This window comes from Aptenodytes forsteri, unplaced genomic scaffold (assembly GCF_000699145.1).
Source record: "Aptenodytes forsteri isolate BGI_AS27 unplaced genomic scaffold, ASM69914v1 Scaffold100, whole genome shotgun sequence".
NCBI classification, from domain to species: domain Eukaryota; kingdom Metazoa; phylum Chordata; class Aves; order Sphenisciformes; family Spheniscidae; genus Aptenodytes; species Aptenodytes forsteri.
Window position 1 is genome coordinate 3,209,539 of NW_008796216.1, and position 21,300 is coordinate 3,230,838.

A 21,300-nucleotide genomic window follows, 5' to 3' on the forward strand; every position below is an offset into this window, starting at 1 on the left:
TCTTTTTTTTTTTTTTTTTTTTCATTTGCAAATAAAACGGACATAAAATTTAGAAGGGGCATATCTACAAAAACATAATACACATGTTGCCTGATACTCTATGAGGCCATGTTTGGTTCTGGTATTAATATGTATTATTTGAGCACATACTTGCCCTATTGCTTATTTTGTCTTCTGTGACATTTGGGAGAGATTTTTCTCACGGAACCAACAGATATTACTCTTGCTTAACAAGCTACCAAATAGGAAATCCAGAGCCTGTGCAAAATGTGTTGTTGCTTTCTTTATATAATAACAGTATTTTAAAGTAAAATATAGCAGCTTCATAAAATAGAATGGAAAAGTTTTAAATCAGTTTCAGGAAGTTTTGTTTTTTGTTTCAGTTCTTCATTGTTAGGCTAAAATTTTCCCCAAATAAGATGCATTCAACATTTTACGTCAAACTGTCATAGGTACTCTTTGTCACGTTATACTGCTGGTACAACCCAGAAATTGTTTTTCATTACATTATAATTTCAGACAAGGGAGACAAGTTTTATGAAGCTTGGGGTACCTAAATGTACCTATGAGGTATGTTGGTTGCATGGTACTTGTTTAAAGTTATCTTCTGGTAATTACCAGACAGTATTTGTGGGGGGGGGAAAAGTTTTTCTGTTTGCTTATAATTATCATCTTAAATTGCTGTGCACAGACAAACGGAGGAAAAAAACCCAGTTAGGAATGTATTACTAGAAAATTGCATTGTTCCCCACTACCTTTATTACTGGGGGAAAACTTTATAGTTCATGTAGAAATAAAGTTACTTTTTGCCACTTAAAAATAGCCTAAACAAAAAGTCAGAGGCTTTTACTTAATGATACAACCGTAAGTACAAAATAATATGGTCAATGTAAGGAAAACATGTTAAAAATGTAGATAAGTCAACTTGCTTGGCAAGATGTACTAAGGATGTAAACATTTGCCTTAGCTCTATGTCAAGATACATTTTAGAAACGACAGGAAAAGCTTTAAACTTAAAGGTTAATCCAAATTTCAACAAAACCTAGCAAGGGTAATTTTACCATTGGAGAGTATCAATGAAACACATACCATCACTGAATTGAGTAAATACAGTGTTATTTGTCTAACTCGGTGCTTAACATCCTTAGGAAAAAAGTGCTAGAGCTGCAGAAAGCTTTCATCCCAAGGGAAAACCAAGAGTTTAGAAATACTAAGGATGCAGTTTGGACATGTATTTAGGGCTATACCTACGTGGTGGGTTGGTTTGCTTGTTTGGTTGGTTTTAATGTTACCACATGAACATACTAAGACGACTGTTTACTTGTTTTAATTATTATCATTGCTTGGCTGCAGTCAAGCCAAAGTTTCATCCAAGTAGTATATTTGCTGATCACACTTGAATTTTCAAATTCCACTACCCAAATTCTGAAACTATGTCCACTTGAAGATACAAACCAAAACTAATGTCAAAGATGCTAAGAGTCAGCATCTCAGCAACCACATCATATTACACAGTGAACAGATAGGACACTAACCCATAATACATGAAAAAAAATCGGTGTTCTCAGACAGAAACGTTTTATAGTCCTCCTTATAAATGTGAAGAAACTCCTAATGCCAGATAGATCTAATGCTGCAAGCTCACTACATGAGGACTTCCTGTAGACTTCATTGGGAATTCAGTATAGATCAAGTATTTTCAGAACTGAATCCTAATTTGTTACTAATCAGTCCATAAAACCTCATCTGAAGTTGCCTAGACTTTTCAGTCAGATAAAGACTGGCTATTTCTTGAGATTCCCATATTAAACATAGAAATGCACCTGGAAATATAGTATTATTTGCAGTAGCTCTATCAAGAAGGACTCAACTGAGATATCATTTCTTGTTTTAACGAAGTCTTTATTTTTCCTTAAATATAATAATAATGGTCTAATACTAATATAGTATATCATGGTCTAAAAGTAAGTTAATATCTCCATTAGGAGGGAGTTATATATGTGAGTCATTTTTGATACAGAATACTTTTCTACTAACTGTATTTCTTCCTATGGAAGAAAGAGGAATAAATAATCTTTCAGATAGCAAGTTTCAAAAAGAAAAGAGTTAAAAGATAAATTACATGATATGAGATAATGAAGAGTTAAAACAGGAAAATATTGAACAGATAGGCCAATTAAATTCAGTTTCAGTGTATAGTGTTTGGGGGTTTTGTTTTGTTTTTGTTTTTTGTTTTTCTTTTCAAATGAACTGAAAAGCAAGATTTGAATTTAGATTGAACTAAATCTCAGCTGATAGAAAGTGAAAGAGACAATTTTGTATGACAAATTCAAAGTTATTTGCTGGCTGGAGAGAGAGTCTCATAAACACATTTTTAACTAGCTTGTTTCTTAGAATGGTGTGGTTTAACCTCAGTTGGCAACTGAGTACCACACAACCACTTGCTCCCCCCCCGGTGGGATGGGGGAGAGAATTGGAAGAGTAGAAGTGAGAAAAACTCATGGGTTGGGATAAAAACAGTTTAATAATTGAAATAAAATAATAATAGCAATAATAATACTAATGTGATAATAATAATAATAATACACTAAGCAAGTGATGCACAGTACAATTATTCACCACCCGCCAACTGATGCCCAGCCAGTCCCCGAGCAGCGGGCACCCCCCGGCCAGCTTTCCCCAGTTTGTGTACTGCGCATGACGTCACATGGTATGGAATGTCCCTTTGGCCAGTTTGGCTGTGCCCCCTCCCAGCTTCTCGTGCACCTCCAGCCCTCTCAGTCAGTAGAGCACGGGAAGCTGAAAAGTCCTTGACTAGTGTAAGCACTACTTCGCAACAACTAAAACATCGGTGTGTTATCAACATTGTTCTCATCCTAAATCCAAAACACAGCACTGTACCACCTACTAGGAAGGAAATTAACTCTATCCCAGCCGAAACCAGGACAAATGGCACTAGCAGATGTTTATGAAATGGATAGAAACAATAGGAAATACAGAGACAATTTTTTCCCACCTTTACCCTCACAGCTTTTAACAACCATCATTCCTGAACCGAACAGTTCATCCAGCTATCACAGTTAAAAACTACTGATGGACTGTCCTTCACTAGTTCTTTATAAATATTTATGGCTTTTGGCTTCCATTGCATCTTTTAGCAGTGAGTTCCACACGTACTACATGAAGACACTTTCAGAGATGATATACATAATTATAAAGGACTGATAAATCAGAATAAAAAATAAATAGCTTGACTGTGGCAATATGAGCATTCCTTGTACTCGTCAAACTAGCTCAGACTTTCTCATTCTCATTGAACTTTACTTCCACAAGAATGAGGACAAAATAAAAATTGTCAAAATTTTGGAATGACTTATATTTAATACTAAAAAAAAATTATGACAAATGTTATATAATATTACAGTATGATGTCTAATGTGTTTTACAAATGTCAGGGAAAACTGGGGAGTTGAATATTGATTTCGAGATTGATCTTTTTTTGTTTAAGTAATGCAAACCCCTCAATCAGTTCTGAATCAGTTGGTAGTCAGTTACAGTACCTTTTCTCCCAAAGTTTTTGTCTAAGTCCTCCTTAGATCATGAGAGGTCTTCTGGATAGTCTTGACAGCAACTTGACATGAAAGGTGTTTGTCTTCAAGGCACTGCTAAATCCAGGAGAGGTGGTGATATGGTTATATATGGTAATATTAGGTAATATGAATGAACTCCTTTTAACAGTGTCATAAGCAGTGATAGTATTTTGGTAAAAATTGGATTCGTACTGTGGGATATATGTATCAACCTAGACTGGAAGGAGTGAACCACACGGGTTATGATGTGGGCTGCTGAATGCAAATAGGAGGGGGATAGGAATATACTCATGTGCAGAAACACAGAGATAGAGAAATCACATGCAGAACATACAAATAGCCCCCTTACTCAGTAGGTCTTGGCAGCATGGGATAGTATATAATACAAAAATAAGGGATAATGTAATTTAAAAAGATTGTTTCCAACAAGATTGTTGAGTGATGTGATGACTGAGACTAATGCTGTTCTGTAGACCGATCCTATTGAGCATGGTACTTGTTCACAGCTGTCGGTCAGGCTCTTGCACTATGATTGGTTAGTCATGGGATTGTGTTACTCCTGGAGAAGAGGGATAAAGTCATTTTTTAAATATAATACCTCTATTTTTCATTTAGAAAAGTGGATGTGCATGCACATATCTGTAGCACAAACCTGACAGACCTGATTCAGGCTAGAGGTGTCAGAGGATCACTGAGCACAGCTGGGGTTTTATGGCTTTATAATTTCTGTGAGCACTAGGCAAGCTGCTGCCTTCTTTTAGACTGGAAAGGATTTCTTCCTGTGCTGTCAAAATGAGTCAAGATGGTAGAATTTTATAAATACATCCATGTATGTGTATACAATCTTCCCCAAAATAGGTAAGGACTAGGTTATTCAGGAAATTATTTTAGATTGACGTTCTTATGATATAGTAGATGATAAGTGTCTAGTATCAGTACATGTTTTATAGGAAAAAGGTAACAGGAATTAAACTCCTGAGGCATCTTGCTATGATGAAGCAATAGACTAGTACTTCCTTAAATATTATGGCAGTATGATTCTGTGGGAGAACATACTGTCAAAGAAGTTGGCTTGAAATGGTGTGGAAAGGAATATGTCACAGCAGCCCTCATAAAAAGTTACTGCAAGTATCGGGGATAGTGAGCAATAGAAAGATTTCTGTTTCAAATTTGCCGATATATTTGTTTCTGGTTTTTTATCCAATATTTGAAGACAGATGTATAAGCAACCTAGGAAACAACTGAAATCATTCTGATCTTTCAACCTTGCTGACTTAATATATTTTGGACACAGGTCAAAGATCTCTCTTTTCTGCTTTCCATATGGGACATGATTCTTGCATTTTGGTTGTATAGTACCCCATTTTTCTGTTCACTCCCGTGGCATCCCTTCCTGGTGAGCAAGACATCCTGTAGCCTTTGGAAATTGTTCAAGAGCTGTAGGTTGAGGAGGATTCCAGTTGTCCCTTTTATAAGCTCTAGACAGTTATGCATAAAGTTAGTTGCTACTGTTTACTCCATTGTCTTTTATATACCAATTCTCAGTAAAGTACACTGAATTCTGAAAGGACAAAGACTCCTGAAGTTTTTTTTCTACTGTCAGCTGTAGGTAAGACCTTAGAGCTGGCTTCAGATTACTTTATTCAGATTTATAATTTAGGCACATGAAATGAAATGTTGAAACCTAGCATATGTCTAGTTTCCAGGAGACATCTCTGAGACAGGCTCTTCAGATCCAAGGAGGTACAAAGTCAGATGGACTCCCATACCTTGGGCTATCTGTGACTGTTAGATGTAGGGTCTTTTTAATAATGAACTCTTTTCATACTCTGCCATAAAGATATTTAATTGTTAGACCTGTCACTTATTGTTTGTAAGCTCTAGGAAATGTAAACATATTTAAGGGAAAATGAAAGTGCATGTTATATAACCAAAACATAATACTTCACTGATGGACAAAAACATGCTAGATGTATTACATTAGAGTATTATAAAATGTGACTGCACAGTTCAGTTAATCTATCTTAGTATATACATAGAGATTGAATAATATTTTTGAAATTTCCTTATCTTGGTAATTTTATCTTCTATTTTGATTAGATGAGGTTTTTGTTTGTTTTTTTTTTATGGAATCTTAGTAAACTCCATAGTTCTAAGACAGGTGTTTAGAAAATACATATGTTTTGTGAAATATTAATATGAAACAGAAATGCAGTTTTATAAAGTTTTTAAGAGGAAATGTACATTTTTTTTAGAAAATAAGTTAAACTCTATACAGTTGTATCCTTGAAAGACCTGAAATGCTGTCTATTAGCACCTCCTGCTCCCCCAGTCTGCAGCCAGGAATCAATGAGTTATGTTCTTTTACCAGATATTGTGTAACTCTATTGTAAGATAACAGGATTTCATTGATTTATGGTCTGAGAGATCCATAATAGAGGTTCATAAAAGAAGATAGAGAAACAATAATGAGATTTTTCTTATTTTTTATTAGCAAACATGTCAGATAGATTGATCCTAAACTCATTCCTCATAGTCACTGCGGAAGGGCACAGTCTAGAAGAGCTCTTAAAAATATTCTTACATTCATCCTTTGGAGACTGTTGTTAAACATACCCGTATATGGACTGAGCTTTTAAATACAGAAAACTGTTGGGTTTTTTCCTTAGTTAGAAGAGACAATGTGACTTCTGTAAATGAAAAGCTAAGAAGAAAAAAAAAATTATTAAGTATTCCTTCCAATGACTTTTTTTAATTAGTTTTTTTCCCTTGATTTCTGTTTTCCATTAGTTATTTTATAACAAAGCCAAATGGGACACCTAAAATCTTTCATTCAAGAAGAAGGAACTACTCAGCCAATATAAAATTCATAATGGAGAACAGTTACTGAAGTAATTAAATTACTTGCACTGAATGGAAAAACATTTTTCAATTCATTATATTTGTATATTCATTTTAGCTTATTTTGAAAATCTTACAGTAGCAATTACAAATGAAAAGACATTATAGAGTATTAGAGAATAAACTCTTTCAGCACAGAAGTGTAGTAGGTACCTGACATACTTAAAAATTCCCACAATAGCTTTTATTTTTATATCATTTAAATAAGTTTTTCACAACAGTTATGTCTGAAAATACAAAAAAGTATCTCTGCATGTTTGTATTTTCCTTAGCTGTTGTGACTAAAAATAAACAATTCTGGGAGATTAGCATGTGCATGAAAAGTGACAATTGCAGTGGCAAATAATAAATATTTCATAATAAGATTGATGGTTACTGAACATTGATTTATACATCTTTTTTGAATGTATCTTGTTACATCTTAATCCTATACTAAGAACTCATAATAACTGAAAGTCAAAGAAAAAAGAATAATTGGCAACTACTTTTTAGATGAGCAATTTCTAAATTTTATTGAAGAAATTAAAATTTCCCTATATGGGACACAAGAGAATTTGTTAAGGGATTAATATGAACACAGTAAAAAATTTACATTTTTCAGAATGTTAGCAAAAATGCCCATCTGGATAACGGCAGTAAAAACACTGTAGCTGCAATGTTCCTAAACAAAATACTATGCATGCTGTAAGATCTATATTTTATCTTTACAGCTATTAATAATTACACTCAACTAGGGAAGAATTTTTAAAGCAGAATTTTATTTCTGAAGTGCTCAATTACTATATATTGGTAGCAACAAAAACCCCTGCAATTTAGTTTTATATTTGCTCAATTGTGAGCTTGTTTTAAATTTTCATTTCCTTTCAGCTGCCATATTAACTTTAGGACCCTACACTTATCTTCCCTGGCTCTGGACAGAAGAACTCCTTGAAAGCTATGGAAGAGTGGCTTGCAGTACTCAGGGCCTGGGTTGAATATCACTGTATTGAACAATAAAATCTAATGGATTGCTGTGTCCTAGAACTTAATGTTCCACTTTTGCTGGACAATGAAAACCGTACATCAGAAAAAACCTAGATGTATAAGGAATTATTGTTCTTTTATTCATCAGCTTGAGAACAGTAATAATCTTCCAGAGGAAGAATATTCTATCCAGAGTGCCATGGAATATCGTCCCTACGATGTTTGTCAAATATCAGAGCAATAATCAAGAAAAATATTTGCTAACACTGTTGAATCAATAAACCAAGATGTTCTTAAAAAAGCTCTTTTCCAAACACCATTTAAAAAAATAAAAAAAATCTTGCCTTTGTCTTTAACCTTCAGCCAAACACAAAGTATGTGCAAGTATAATGTCCAGTGTGAGGTACAACCAAATACACAAAAGAGGCTGAAGACTTTTGTGCACAAAATTAGAATAATTAGAGAGAAAATGCAAAGAGGGTTGCCTTTGGACAATAAAGTTCTGAGTTATGTCATGTCCCATGAGCTGAATTGTAATAGTATTTAAATGCCTTGGATGATGCTCAGGTGTTGATAGTTACTGATCTGGTCACCCTAGCTCTTGCATTTCTAAGGTGAGATTCATCTCAAACTAATGTGGAAGTCTGAAATACCTCAGATGATACGCACTCCCAAAATACTTATTCCTCTCCATTGACTATACAGGGAGACTAGCCCAGATGCAGACCACTGCAATGCCAACAGCTGAAATTAGGTAAGATGAAGCCCATATTTTTCTCCTTATTTCACCAGGCCAAAGTGCTTCTGAGCATGCATGTAAACTTCTGCTCAGACAACATGAGAAACTTAAGCTATATCTTGGGAGGGTATAATTTAAATCATTTTTGGAAAATATATCCAATTTCTGCTTAAATTGCCATTTTAAGCTATCTGATTATGGCCTTATCACTTAAAACTTTATTTGTTTAATGGAAAAAACATAACATGAAATCATTTTATATTAAATTATAATAATTTAGTTTTAAATAGAACAGTTATCAGCATGTTACAATGTAACAGTTAATGAGTGCCATGAGAAGGGAATGAGTAACATTTTACCAGACTTCGAAAATGTTCTATAATAACTTAATAAAAGTTTCAAAATTCATTATCACAGGCAAAGTACTCGTCTTACTTTTCTCTTTTTAATCATTCCATATGAAACTTATATCCAAAATGTTTACCGGGCAATGTTTGTTTGTAATACAATGAAGTTAGTAATGAGCTTAATGAATGTAATAACTTCACAGTGGCTCCATACAGCATGATTATGGAACGGAGTCTTTTGTTTAATGTTTGGTTATTTCATTTTCAAAAGGAATTTTCACAGCATGCTTTCATCTATTAATGTTTAAATTTTTCTCCTGGTTTTGGCTGGGACAGAGTTAATTTCCTTCCTAGTAGCTGGTACAGTGCTGTGTTTTGGATTTAGGATGAGAACAATGTTGATAACACACCGATGTTTTAGTTGTTGCTAAGCAGTGCTTACACTAGTCAAGGACTTTTCAGCTTCTCATGCTCTACCGACTGAGAAGGCTGGAGGTGCCCAAGAAGCTGGGAGGGGGCACAGCCAAACTGGCCAAAGGGACATTCCATACCATGTGACGTCATCCTCAGTACATAAACTGGGGAAAGCTGGCCGGGGGGGAGGTGCTCGGGGAGTGGCTGGGCATTGGTCAGTGGGTGGTGAGCAATTGCATTGTGCATCACTTGCTTTGTATATTTTTATTCTTATTATTAGGATTTTATTCTATTTCAATTATTAAACTGTTTTTATCTCAATCCACAAGTTTTCTCACTTTTGCTCTTCCGATTCTCTCCCCCATCCCACCAGGGGTGGGGGGAGTGAGTGAGCGGCTGTGTGGTGCTTAGTTGCCGACTGAGGTTAAACCACAACAACTTTCTACTTTAAATATGTAGGAAAACTGAGCAAATAAAAATGTAGAATTCTTAGACTACTCAATTAAAAGGCTCTGAATCATTGAAATTTACAATCTCTTGTTTCGACTTTCTTCTTGGACTTTTATTCCCTTACTCATCTATGTTTGTTTTCCTTTCTCCCATCCTTTTTATACTGATCAATTTTGGTTTCATTCAAGTTATTTTCTTAGGCCCAGACCGACAAAAAATATTTTAATATAAAATTCCTTGGCAAACTCCTTGTGGTCCCTCAGGACTTAAGGTGTTTGTCAATTTTTTGCTGTACAGCAAGAGCCTTCTGGATTACTCTTAGTCACCAGTTTTCCTGACTCACCTGAAAGCAGCTCTGTCAGTCTCATTCAGCTTCCCAGGGACATTACCCTGTTATCCTGAAAAATTCTCAGGAGAGTATCTAGGCATACTGTAAGACTTGCTAAGCTGCTCCTATGTCTTTATAGCATTAGGGTGAAAAAGAGCTCACCCAAAAACATCCACTCATTCGAATTCATTCTTATCCCAAGCAATATTAAGGTAAAATGCAAATGAAAGTACTTATTCATGGCATCCAGAATAAACAACCATTTACACATGGTTATGGTAACAGGTGAAGAAGGGAGAGAAAAATCATGCTTGATCTAATTACTTTAAATGAGAAAATGAGAAACATCTCACCCTCCCCTTCTCCCTCCCTCTCCCCACTTCTGAACCCTTTCCTGGTAGATTATGTTAGCTGTCATAGTCTTCAATATGAAGAGGAAACAATTTAAACTTTTTCTGTGAAACTTTTATATTTAGTTCTTATCTAGGAGATAGTCTGGCCTCTCTTATCTAGCAAAATAAGTATTGTTTCACTTCATTAGTAATGCAAATAGTCTTGTTAGACCAGCTGTCTGCTCTTATATTTTGTTGAGTTGTCTCCTAACTTATATTTAGCTGTAAGTTCTTCCTTGCCCCAGTGGTGACCTGCAGCTCCAGCTCCACAACACGCAGTGAATCTCCATTTGACTTTACTTTCCTGTGCTCCTGACGCTGAATTCATGCCAGCTCTGAGTCTTGTCTCTCTTTGCCATGAGCAGTTCACCAAAATGGCACACAGACGTCCCAGCTGGAGGGGGGGGGGGGAAGAGGATAATTTTCTGCCATTTTAATGAATTAAATCAGATCACAGAAATTCCAGCAAGAATCAAAGTTGATACACATGAGGAGGGGCAATACAGAAGCAAAGGATTGAGGAAGGAGTAGTAAATGCAGGAAGAGGAAGAACAGAAGAGAATGTCACACTTCTTTTAGGCAGCAGCCACTTATTAGAGCATCTTGTCTGTGTGAAACTGCCACAGTATGTATGTTTCAATGTCACATGTGCCCTCTAACGCAGCTTATAAAGCTATACATTTACAAACATGGGACAAATGCAACTCATTACTTGCTCTTGGTTGATACCAGATACAGTCTTGGCTATCCTGGTGTTACAATAAGTTTGAGGTAATAGACCTCTAACATCCTTTTTTAATATATCTATACCATATATAGGTATTTCTATACATACATACAGAATATATAATACATATATAGAGAATATATATATACGCACTCACATTGTCTTCATGTATTTGCTGCAAACATGACACTTTGTAAACTACTTCCTCTTATTTTGTCACGTAGCAAGGGATGATCCTTGGAAGTTCTCATTTTGACACGTATATGCATGGATGCTCATATAAATATTTTAGCTGAGAGGATTTCAAAATGGAAGTTGGTTCGTTTTTTCTCTTCAGCTCCTAACCCAGAGACCTCTTATAGAAACTCAGTAAATGTTTTACAATATTTCAAAAATTAAAAAAAAAATAAAATTAAAAATAGAAATTCTTTTGTGGTTAGATGAATATAGAAATAGCAGAAGTATTCAAAACTAATGCATAATGAGTTTTGTTGGAAGGCTTCCATGTATTTTTTTTAGTCTGAACTAGTCCTTATACAGCTTGTATTTTTAAATCTCATTTTATTTTCTTTATACTTCATTCAATTAATTTTATTTATTATTTTACTATATTTTGGAATGAATCATGTTAATTCAAACTCATATAGATATTTGGGTGAATACAAAATGGGAAAAATAGCTAAATTAAGTGAGTTGACAAAAAAAAAATTCCAAACCCCACAGATTTCATATATTTTAATTCTTTCCTGCATTTTCAATTTCATGAAAATGAAGTATTAATAGTTTTCTATAATAAATGTAGATTATCTTTTTGTTATAGTCAAAACAATGTCAAGAACCTATAAAGGAAAAAAGTTTTGGTTTATTGTTCAGACAAAAATATTAAATACTTTCTTTTCTTAGCAAATCCACAACCAAAACCAAAATTGTCCTTCCTCTCTAGATACTTCTCTTAATTAAATATAAAGTGATGTTGCTATACCTGAATTTGAGTCAAACAAGATTTTAACTACTGGAAAATTTTAGCTAGAGAAAAAATATTTTAGTGACAAACCTGTTCATAACAATTTTAATAAAACCTATCACAATCGCTTGATAATGCAATAGAGACTTCAAAAGGCATTATGCTTCTATATCTGATATACTACACATAAGGAAAACATTACTCCATCAAGATTATATGAAAACAGAATGCCTTATTACTTGTGTACACAGTAGATTAGTGTCTGTGTGAGGAAATTATGGAATAAGAATCAAAATTAAAACATCACTTGAAGTACTAGAACATGAAAAATGTTATTTACTCCTCACAATAATCAACAGTAAGAGACCCTCCTCTGCTATCTCTGATCCTGCTACAGCCAGACTGCCTTCAGATCTAGGAGAGTAGCTGAGATGGTTTAATTATTTCCCATTATTTCTTGTGAGAAGCAGTGTTTATCAGCAGAGGTGTAGAATGATACGAATATAACTATAAAGCTTTCAAAACCTGGCCCTTTAGTTCTTTATGATGCTGTAACAGGCAGCACGCACAGGAATTGCCTGGAAGTCTGCCTTGTCCCATAGAGCACAGTGCAACATCTAATACGCAGAAATGAGAGATTTGAGGTTCCTGTGCAATCTTCATCCTGAGCCCTCAGGTAAATGCATCATTATATGATGTTATTTGAAAAATTATGTTCTGTTTGTTTGTTTTTTTCCCATGGGATTGCTCTTTAACAGGGTCATTGAATGATTGATACTCAGTGGATGAACAGCTATTTTATGTTTTCTTTAATTCCCGTTCAGTGCACGGCCTCAAATACTGTTTGGCATAGAGCATTCAAACCTGTCACTTGTCCAAGTGACAACCAATTTTGACCCCCTGATGTTAGAAGCTAAGGGCCCAGCTGACATCAGTAGTAGAGATGAAAACTCAACACTTCTGCAAATCAGACCAAGTATTTCCAGAAAATGCCCAAATAATTAGAATAGAATAGAATAGACTATTTCAGTTGGAAGGGACCTACAACAATCATCTAGTCCAACTGCCTGACCACTTTGGGGCTGACCAAAAGTTAAAGCATGTTGTTAAGGACATTGTCCAAATGCCTCTTAAACACTGGCAGGCTTGGGGCATCGACCACCTCTCTAGGAAGCCTGTTCCAGTGTCTGACCACCCTGTTAGTAAATAAATTCTTCCTAATGCCCAGTCAAACCTCCCTGGTGCAGCTTTGAACCATTCCCACATGTCCTGTCACTGGATATCAGGGAGAAGAGCTCAGCATCTCCCTCTCCACTTCCCCTCCTCAGAAAGTTGTAGAGAACAATGAGTTCGCCCCTCAGCCTCCTTTTCTCCACGCTAGACAAGCCCAAAGTCCTTAGCTGCTCCTCATAGGACATTCCTTCCAGCTTTGTTGCCGTCCTCTGGACACATTCAAGGACCTTCACATCCTTCTTAAATTGTGGGGCCCAGAACTGCACACAGTACTCCAGGTGAGGCCGCACCAATGCTGAATATAGCAGGATAATCACCTCTTTTGACTGGCTGATTATATAACATTATATATATATGTGTATGTGTGTGTATATGAAGAACTTGATTAATGTAAATTAGATTAGATATCACTACTTCTATCCAAGTCAGGCTATCACATGCTAGGCCTTAAAACCAGTTTCAGAAAACATTACCCTTTTCAGAGAAGAGGCAGAACTCAAACATAACTGAAGAATTTGATTTCTTTTGTATTACTCCCCAAACAATAAATGTCTTCAGTTAAAAAAGAAGTGAGAAAGACTTCCAATATTCTTTTTAGACAACAACGGAGAAATCCTCAGTAAAGATCAAAGCATGAAAACTTCTAAAGAGAACTTTGATATTAAGAAATGTGGTTCTTTCTTTACCTCATCTGAGTAATTTCTCTCTGATATAAAGGAGTTCCAAGTCTTCATCTGATTTTAGAGTTAATACCTAATCTGAGCTAAAATTACTCTATTTCTGTTCATATGCAACAAGAATGAATACTGTGTGTGCCCACTTGAAGTAGAGACAACTTTGCTTTAGTTGCATCTTTGCTTTCAGAGCAACCTAATGGCATGACTAAGTCCTACCTATTAGTGTTTCTTGAACACCTCAGAAGAGGTGGTCACATTCACAATGCCTATTGGGACCATGTAGTTTAGACTAATGCCTACACTGTGCCCAGGAAAGATCGAGGGAGCACCGGTCAGTCATGGGCAGATGAGCTTCATGATGAGGGCATTGAGACACTGGAACAGGTTGCCCAAAGAAGTTGTGGATACCCCATCACTGGAAGTGTTCAAGGTCAGGTTGGACGGGGCTTTGAGCAACCTGATCTAGTGAAAGATGTCCCTGCCCATGGCAGGTGGGTTGGACTGGATGATCTTTAAAGGTCCCTTCCAATCCAAACCATTCTGTGATTCTATGATTCTGTGATTTGTTGTTGTTGTAACCTTTAATAGTGTAGACTCTCAAGCAGGAATTGGTGTCAAGTGCCACTGTTCAATTTACTAGTACGGACATAACCAAACTGCTTGTTTTCCATGAATACTCAATTAATATCAAAAGTTAACCTATAACAGTAAAGGCTGCACTGAGTCAGAGGAAGCACACTGCTCTAATGCCAGCATATGGGCACTTAGTCAGAAATTGTGGTACATGATGCACCTCTCAATTGGTAAAGCTTAAATGAAATATTCCTCCTCTTTCTGCAGCCTCAGAAGAAGCACTCTTGTTCTTTGTGGGACTGGGATTCTGTCATTTATTAGTTGAACAGTGATGTCCAGCCTCTCTACAGGTGAACTCAAATAGATGACTTAAAAGCCCTTCCCCGGGCCATGGAGTTGCATTTTGTATACCAGAAAAATGAATGACCATGTGTTTTAAGGACCTCTCCTCCAGATTTTATATCTTTTCCATCGGATATAATATTCAGCTTTGTGGGACTGGAAACGAAATTTCCTTGACAGTACTGGCTTTTTCCTTTTCTCCAAGGAGCACATCTGTAATGTTATTAAAACTTTTGTTACATTTTGACATTTGCTGTGTGATGGAGATATTATATTCGAGTCCTATTTCCTGATAAATAACAACTAGAAATAAGTAAGAAGGAAACAAATCAGTTTTTCGTACTACCTTCGGCTTTTGTGTGAGTTAGAGATCTCCCTTCTGTACCAATTCAGGCGGTCATCTGCCACTTTCAGCAGTAACCATGTCCACCTCTCTTTTTCACACAGAACTTGGTTTCCTGCCCTTCAGAAATTCCAGTTAAATAGTCAGTTAACATGTAAAGAGCAATTTCACACTGTATCCACAAACTTTTAGATCTGCCATTACTGGAAACTCTGATGTTGCCCATGGGAAGTCCCACCTGCACATGATGAATGCCACAGAGTGAAGTACTTTCTGTAGGGTCACCCTCTTTGATGTACACATGTGGGCCACAGGATTGCAGTCTAGCCCCTCATTCAGAATTTGTTGCCATTTCTGAATTTGTGTACTACAGTGAAGAGGTTTTGAATGCTTTACAGAAAAAAACATGTCATACACTGGTTACAAGCTTGCTTCCCAAACCAGCCTTGCAACTAAATTAGCCACTAAGTCATATTTCACTTTCTCATTTTCGTCAGTTAAAACACAAACAGCATTGCTGGTAAAAAACATATTCCTGTCTAGTACACAGTAGCATAGAAATCATACAGCTAAATTAAAACTCTGATAAAATAGGTTGCTTAAAATACTCTCTGAGTGTCATGTTCATATTATCATTATCTTTCTTAGGATAATGGGAAGATTTGAGACTATTTAGCTGTACCTTGTAGAGTTCACATAGATCTGAAAATATTTGTGTGTATTGTGTGTCTGGGAAATAGCTGTTTATTAGAAATGTAGCTAATGAAAGATCTGCTTTGAATGTGCTTTTATAATGATGTTCTTTTATTCTTTTATTAATATATAAATTAATTCATATAACAATTTAATATTTCAGCCAGGACTTTTGCAAACTTTTAAATCAAGAGCTCTGGATATACCAGATAGAATGTTACTACATGTATATTTCATTTAAAAAAGAAAACCAATCCCCAAAGCACTATTTGTAGGAGATAAGTGTGTGTATTTGGACAAATGAGTTATCAGTTCAGTGATACGAACTGCAGCCTACATATAGCAAAAACTTTTAGATTTAGCATATATTGTGTCAATAGCTAAGAGATACTAGCAAATTATATATTTTTGGTATTCCACATATGGTTTTATTTTTTCTTTTCCTTTTAATTATATCACAGTAGTTTCTGTAGGTACACCCAAATTCTAAGTAGCTTGAGATAGCAAATGCCAGTTCATAGAAGTATTTATAGTGCCTGATCTAAGGAGTTTTTAAAATACGCTATGCTCTAAAATGGTCTAAAGAGTGTATGGAAGAGTATGCAAAGTATAGAAGTCCATTTGGGTGAGATGTAGAAACGTGTACAAGGTTGAATGTTTTGACCAACACCTGTAAGAACTATTAAATGCCACTCCCAACATTTTGAAACTAGGGTTTCCTAGTAATCTAGGATATTTAATGAAACTCTGTATGTTGCAGTGAAAAAGGCATCTATATCACTACATTGATTCATCTCAGAGAGACAAAACCTTATTTCAGTTTTTGGGTTTTTTTCAGCTCTGATAACATGTATTATGTCTACTCTAGTATTGGCAAACATAACATCACACAAGTTATCCCTTAGCTGAGAATTTCTGATGTTGATAAGTTTGAGGGTTTTTTCAGATAATCAACATTTTTGAAAGGGAGAAACTACATTTCTTGTAGTTCTCTGGAGTTATTTAGAAAGAAAAAAAAAAGTCTAAATCTGAAACTTGGAGTATGGTCATACAAAAAAAAGCCACCTGGTAAGCTAAGACATGAATTTACAGCATATCAGGTACTCTGTGGTAACTACTTGAGCGTGTTCATATTAACAAATGATGTGGTGCAACATTTTTGAAAGGGAGAAACTACATTTCTTGTAGTTCTCTGGAGTTATTTAGAAAGAAAAAAAAAAGTCTAAATCTGAAACTTGGAGTATGGTCATACAAAAAAAAGCCACCTGGTAAGCTAAGACATGAATTTACAGCATATCAGGTACTCTGTGGTAACTACTTGAGCGTGTTCATATTAACAAATGATGTGGTGCAATGACAGACTATGGTATGACCCAATGAGGCCCAAGGGCTTGTTGCCTATATTGGACAAATTCTTTGTGTGCAGTCTTTCTTCACGATATCCATAGCTATGCAAGCTAGTTAGCCTGCATTCGGTTGTGTTTAAACATCTCTTTTTTATTAAATATATATAGGAGTTAAAACACACAAAACCAGTTCTAGCAAGATAGTTATGTACAAATAGTTTATCACCCAAGCTTAACATTAACTAGTGCCCATAACTCTTATTTATCCTTTCTTAACACCTGAGATTTTGTTTCCTGTGAGGTAACTGACACAGCAGGGAGTCAGATGATGAAATTTTGTCCTAATTGAATTTGCTTATTTTTTGCTGAATGATTTGACACACGCATGCATACATAGACATGTGTGCACACGTGTGTGTGCACAAGATTGCTTTTCTTCTTTAATTCACAAAAAAGTAGTTTGGATATACAAGTTTTGACCATAAAATGGCTAGCGGTAATGGAAAAGAAAACATTTCTCCAGGATCCCAGGATAATAGTTACTAAACTAGTAATAAATTGAGATTAGATGACAGTGAATCACTGTTGTCAAATACATTGTAAACAGTACAACAATATATTTGGCTATTTTTCTTCTCTTAAGTACTGTACACATGAACTTTTCAACTATTTACATTAGATTCTTTTTTCTTTTTCCAGGTTGACTGGTATGAATCTACCTTCTCCTGTTATCAGCAGTAAGAACTGGTTACGACTCCATTTTACGTCTGACAGCAATCACCGACGAAAGGGATTTAATGCTCAGTTCCAAGGTAGGAAATGTATAAAAGTGCAGCGAAAAAGTCCTTTACCTTTAAGCATTGCTAAAGTGGTGGTGGTAGAAACTTGTGTTTAAATATCAGGGACATAGTAAAGAGCTGACTCATACTACTACTGCTCTTACACTGAGTAGCTGTTATCCTTGTGTGATCAGGCATCTCTAGAGATTTACTTTTGGAAAAAGTTTCTGTGCTTCACATTGCAGCTTGTGCTAAGTATGTGTTTGCTTGCTCACTTTCTCTATAATTAATTGCTTTGCGTTCAGTCTGATCTTTGTTTTAAAAACATGCCTGGAATGCAACTTGCAGAAAGTCAATTCCACACAAAGGCATGCCCTTATCTAAACATTGTCTTCCTTCATTACTCAAAATCTAACTCTTATCCAGAAGCTATGTTCATCATTTGGAAATTTAATGCATCCCTAGCACAGCACAAATCATATTTCAGGCTCCTGCATAGATTTACGTATACAACTTTAAAACAAGACAAGAGGATGTCAGTGTTGCTGTCAATTGCTGCTTATGTTCACCAAGATACTCATTAAAATGTAATTTTTTAGAATGGAATCTTTATTGATTTTTATACTTCATAAATCATTACTCAAGATCAAAGACACTGTAGTTATATTGAAAATAGAATAAAATCTTAATTTATCTGTGCTTTTAAATTCTGTGCTTACATAAGCTGTTTCAACCATTTTACCCCACACACCATCAAATCATTTATGAGTTTAGACCTTCCTTTTTTCCTGAAACTGTAGGGCCGGTATCACTTTAGAAATGACAAATACACTGCAACAACTCCATGTTTCTGGTGACTATGACATACACATGTAATGCATATAAAAGCACTGAACATACATAGTTCTTTTCTCTTTAAAAAGTTTTTGATAATTTTAATAAAAAAAGAAATTGTGAAATTCCATTTTATTTTGGCAACTCAACACGAGTATGTATTCTGTGATCGTTTGCACTTACAACTTGTTTTTACAAATTTTACTGAAAATGCATATATAATACCACTATTGGTGACTATGAATTTAAATGAACTGCTTATGTTATTTCTGTGTCTTAAGCCTATTAAATGGAGATCACAAAACAATGGGGTTCATCTTGCTGATGCACCAGAAAACTAAGAATCAACAGAATAACAAAGGAAAGTTTGGAATAGAATAACCAACATTGAAAACTACTTTCTAGTTCTTTTTCAATACATCTTATCTCTAGCCAAATACTTACCATGGAATTAAAGCTTTAGAGAAATATCTGGGGAGATGATTATTTCAAATGTATATGTGTTGCTCTGCATAATATGTCAGATATTGAGTGTAAGGGTAAACTTCACTGATATAGAATACTGCTTGTGAATAAGTGGAAGTATCTTATTACAATTCAGATTCTTACAATTATGGAAATTTCCTTTCTTAACTTAAATCATCCTTTAAAATGCAGGTTTATACCATTTACTGTATTAAATACAAACATAACTGAATTACATGAGCCACAGCTATATATCTTAACAGTTTATATCTTATCTTATCTTGTCGATAGCAATTAAATAAATTCCTATGTTAGTGATATAAATATTATAAACTAAGAGACAGTCTTTCAACACACATAAGATGAAAATTCAGAGTGATATCAAAATCTGGTTAATCTAACAGCTTCATTAATTCCTTTTTATTAGTAATAATAATTCCTTATTATTAACTTTAGTAATTCTTTCTATTACATGTGTATTTGAGAACTAAACAATAATTTGGTATTTTATTTTAAGAAGTAACAATGATATTTATAGCTAGAGAAGCCTACTAGTACCACAGCTCACAGAACAGCAGAGGTTGGAAGGGACCTCTAGAGCTCATCTAGTCCAGTGCCCTCCTCAAAGAAGGGTCACCTAGAGCAAGCTGCCCAGGACTATGTCCAGATGGGTTTTGAATAACTCCAAGACTGGAGACTCCACAAACTCTCTGGGCAACCTGTGCCAGTGTTTACCCTCACAGTAAAAAAGCTTTCACTTATTTTTAAGTGGAATTTCCTGTGTTTCAATTTGTGCTTATTGCTTCATGTCTTGTCAATGGATAACACCGTGAAGAATCTGGCTCCATCTTCTTTACACACTCTCATTTCATCAGGTATTAATACACACCAACAAGATCCCCTCCCCAAGCCTTCTCTTCTCCAGGCTAAAATACCCCACCTCTCTCAGCCTCTCCCTTAAGTTTTGTTTTCAGAAGCTTATTTCTGCTAAAATTCAACAATTTTGACAGATATTTCCATCTTACGTGCTTTTCTCAAGTAAAATAATTATTTGAGCCTATCATGAAAAAAAGTAAAAAATCCTGTGAAAAACGTGACCTTGTTTTCTGGTGGAAAACCCTAGCAATGATAGGATGCCTCTAATGTCTGATTGTATCCAGGTGTAATTCTTATATTTGTCCTCCTGGCAAATCCTGTAGTATAGCCTATATGACTCTGAGACCTCTGAGAAACATTTTCTTTATGGGTAACTCTTCCAAATAGTTTAAACCAACTATTCCAGAATGCCCACATATAGTTGGGATTGATATGTAGTTGAACTATCCTGTCTTTGAGACAGTTAAAGTAAATCCACAGACTTTCTGAAGTAATCATTAAACACTCACTTTACTAATAGACGAGTACCCATTACCAGTCTGACCAAAACCCAAGAATCTTTTTGATTCTTCTTCTGTTTTCCCAGGGTTCCTAGATCTTGGGCAACATCCTCAGGGCATTCAGGACTCTGCTTTCCTACATTACTTAGACTGCTTTCTTCTTTTACTTCTTGCTTAGAAGGAACAGTCCCTTAAATCAGCCTGTGTTGTCTTTTTGTGATTGTTTGCTTAGTTCATTCCTAAAGTGATTTTTTTTTGTGTGTGTGCATGTGGTAAACAAGAATAATAGCCTCCATTGTTTCGGGAAAATAGGGAAGTCAGTAATTTTGATTGCAGACCTTAGATATTAAATGAAGGCAGCCTATTACACCTTGCCAGATAGTAAGCTATTGTATTCTATAGTCCTTAGACCACATAGATTTTTTTCAATTGCTGTCTGGTATAAATGTTATTGACAAAACAAAATTACAAAAAGATATTCCTCAGAAAGTGGTAGCTTGTGCATTTGCAAATTGCATCATAAGGACTGTGGTGGGTTGACGCTGGCTGGATGCCAGGTGCACCAAAGCTGCTCTATCACTCCCCCTCCTCAGGTGGACAGGGGAGAGAAAATATAACGAGAGGCTCGTGGGTTGAGATAAGGACAGGGAGAGATCACTCATCAGTTACCATCATGGGTAAAACAGACTCAACTCAGGGAAATTAATTTAATTTATTACTAATCAAATCAGAGTAGGATAATGGAAAATAAACCCAAATCTTAAAACACCTTCCACCCACCCCTCCTTTCTTCCCAGGCTCAACTTCACTCCCAAATTCTCTAC

General features: G+C 35.4%; 1 protein-coding gene across 1 annotated transcript in view; it reads left to right on the forward strand.

The window, feature by feature from the left end:
- CSMD1 (CUB and Sushi multiple domains 1) overlaps window positions 1-21,300 on the forward strand; it is a 1,345,565-nt gene that overhangs the window by 791,560 nt on the left and 532,705 nt on the right. The window contains 1 exon segment of the mRNA XM_019474454.1: window positions 17,722-17,834. Coding sequence (XP_019329999.1) covers window positions 17,722-17,834 — 113 coding nt within the window.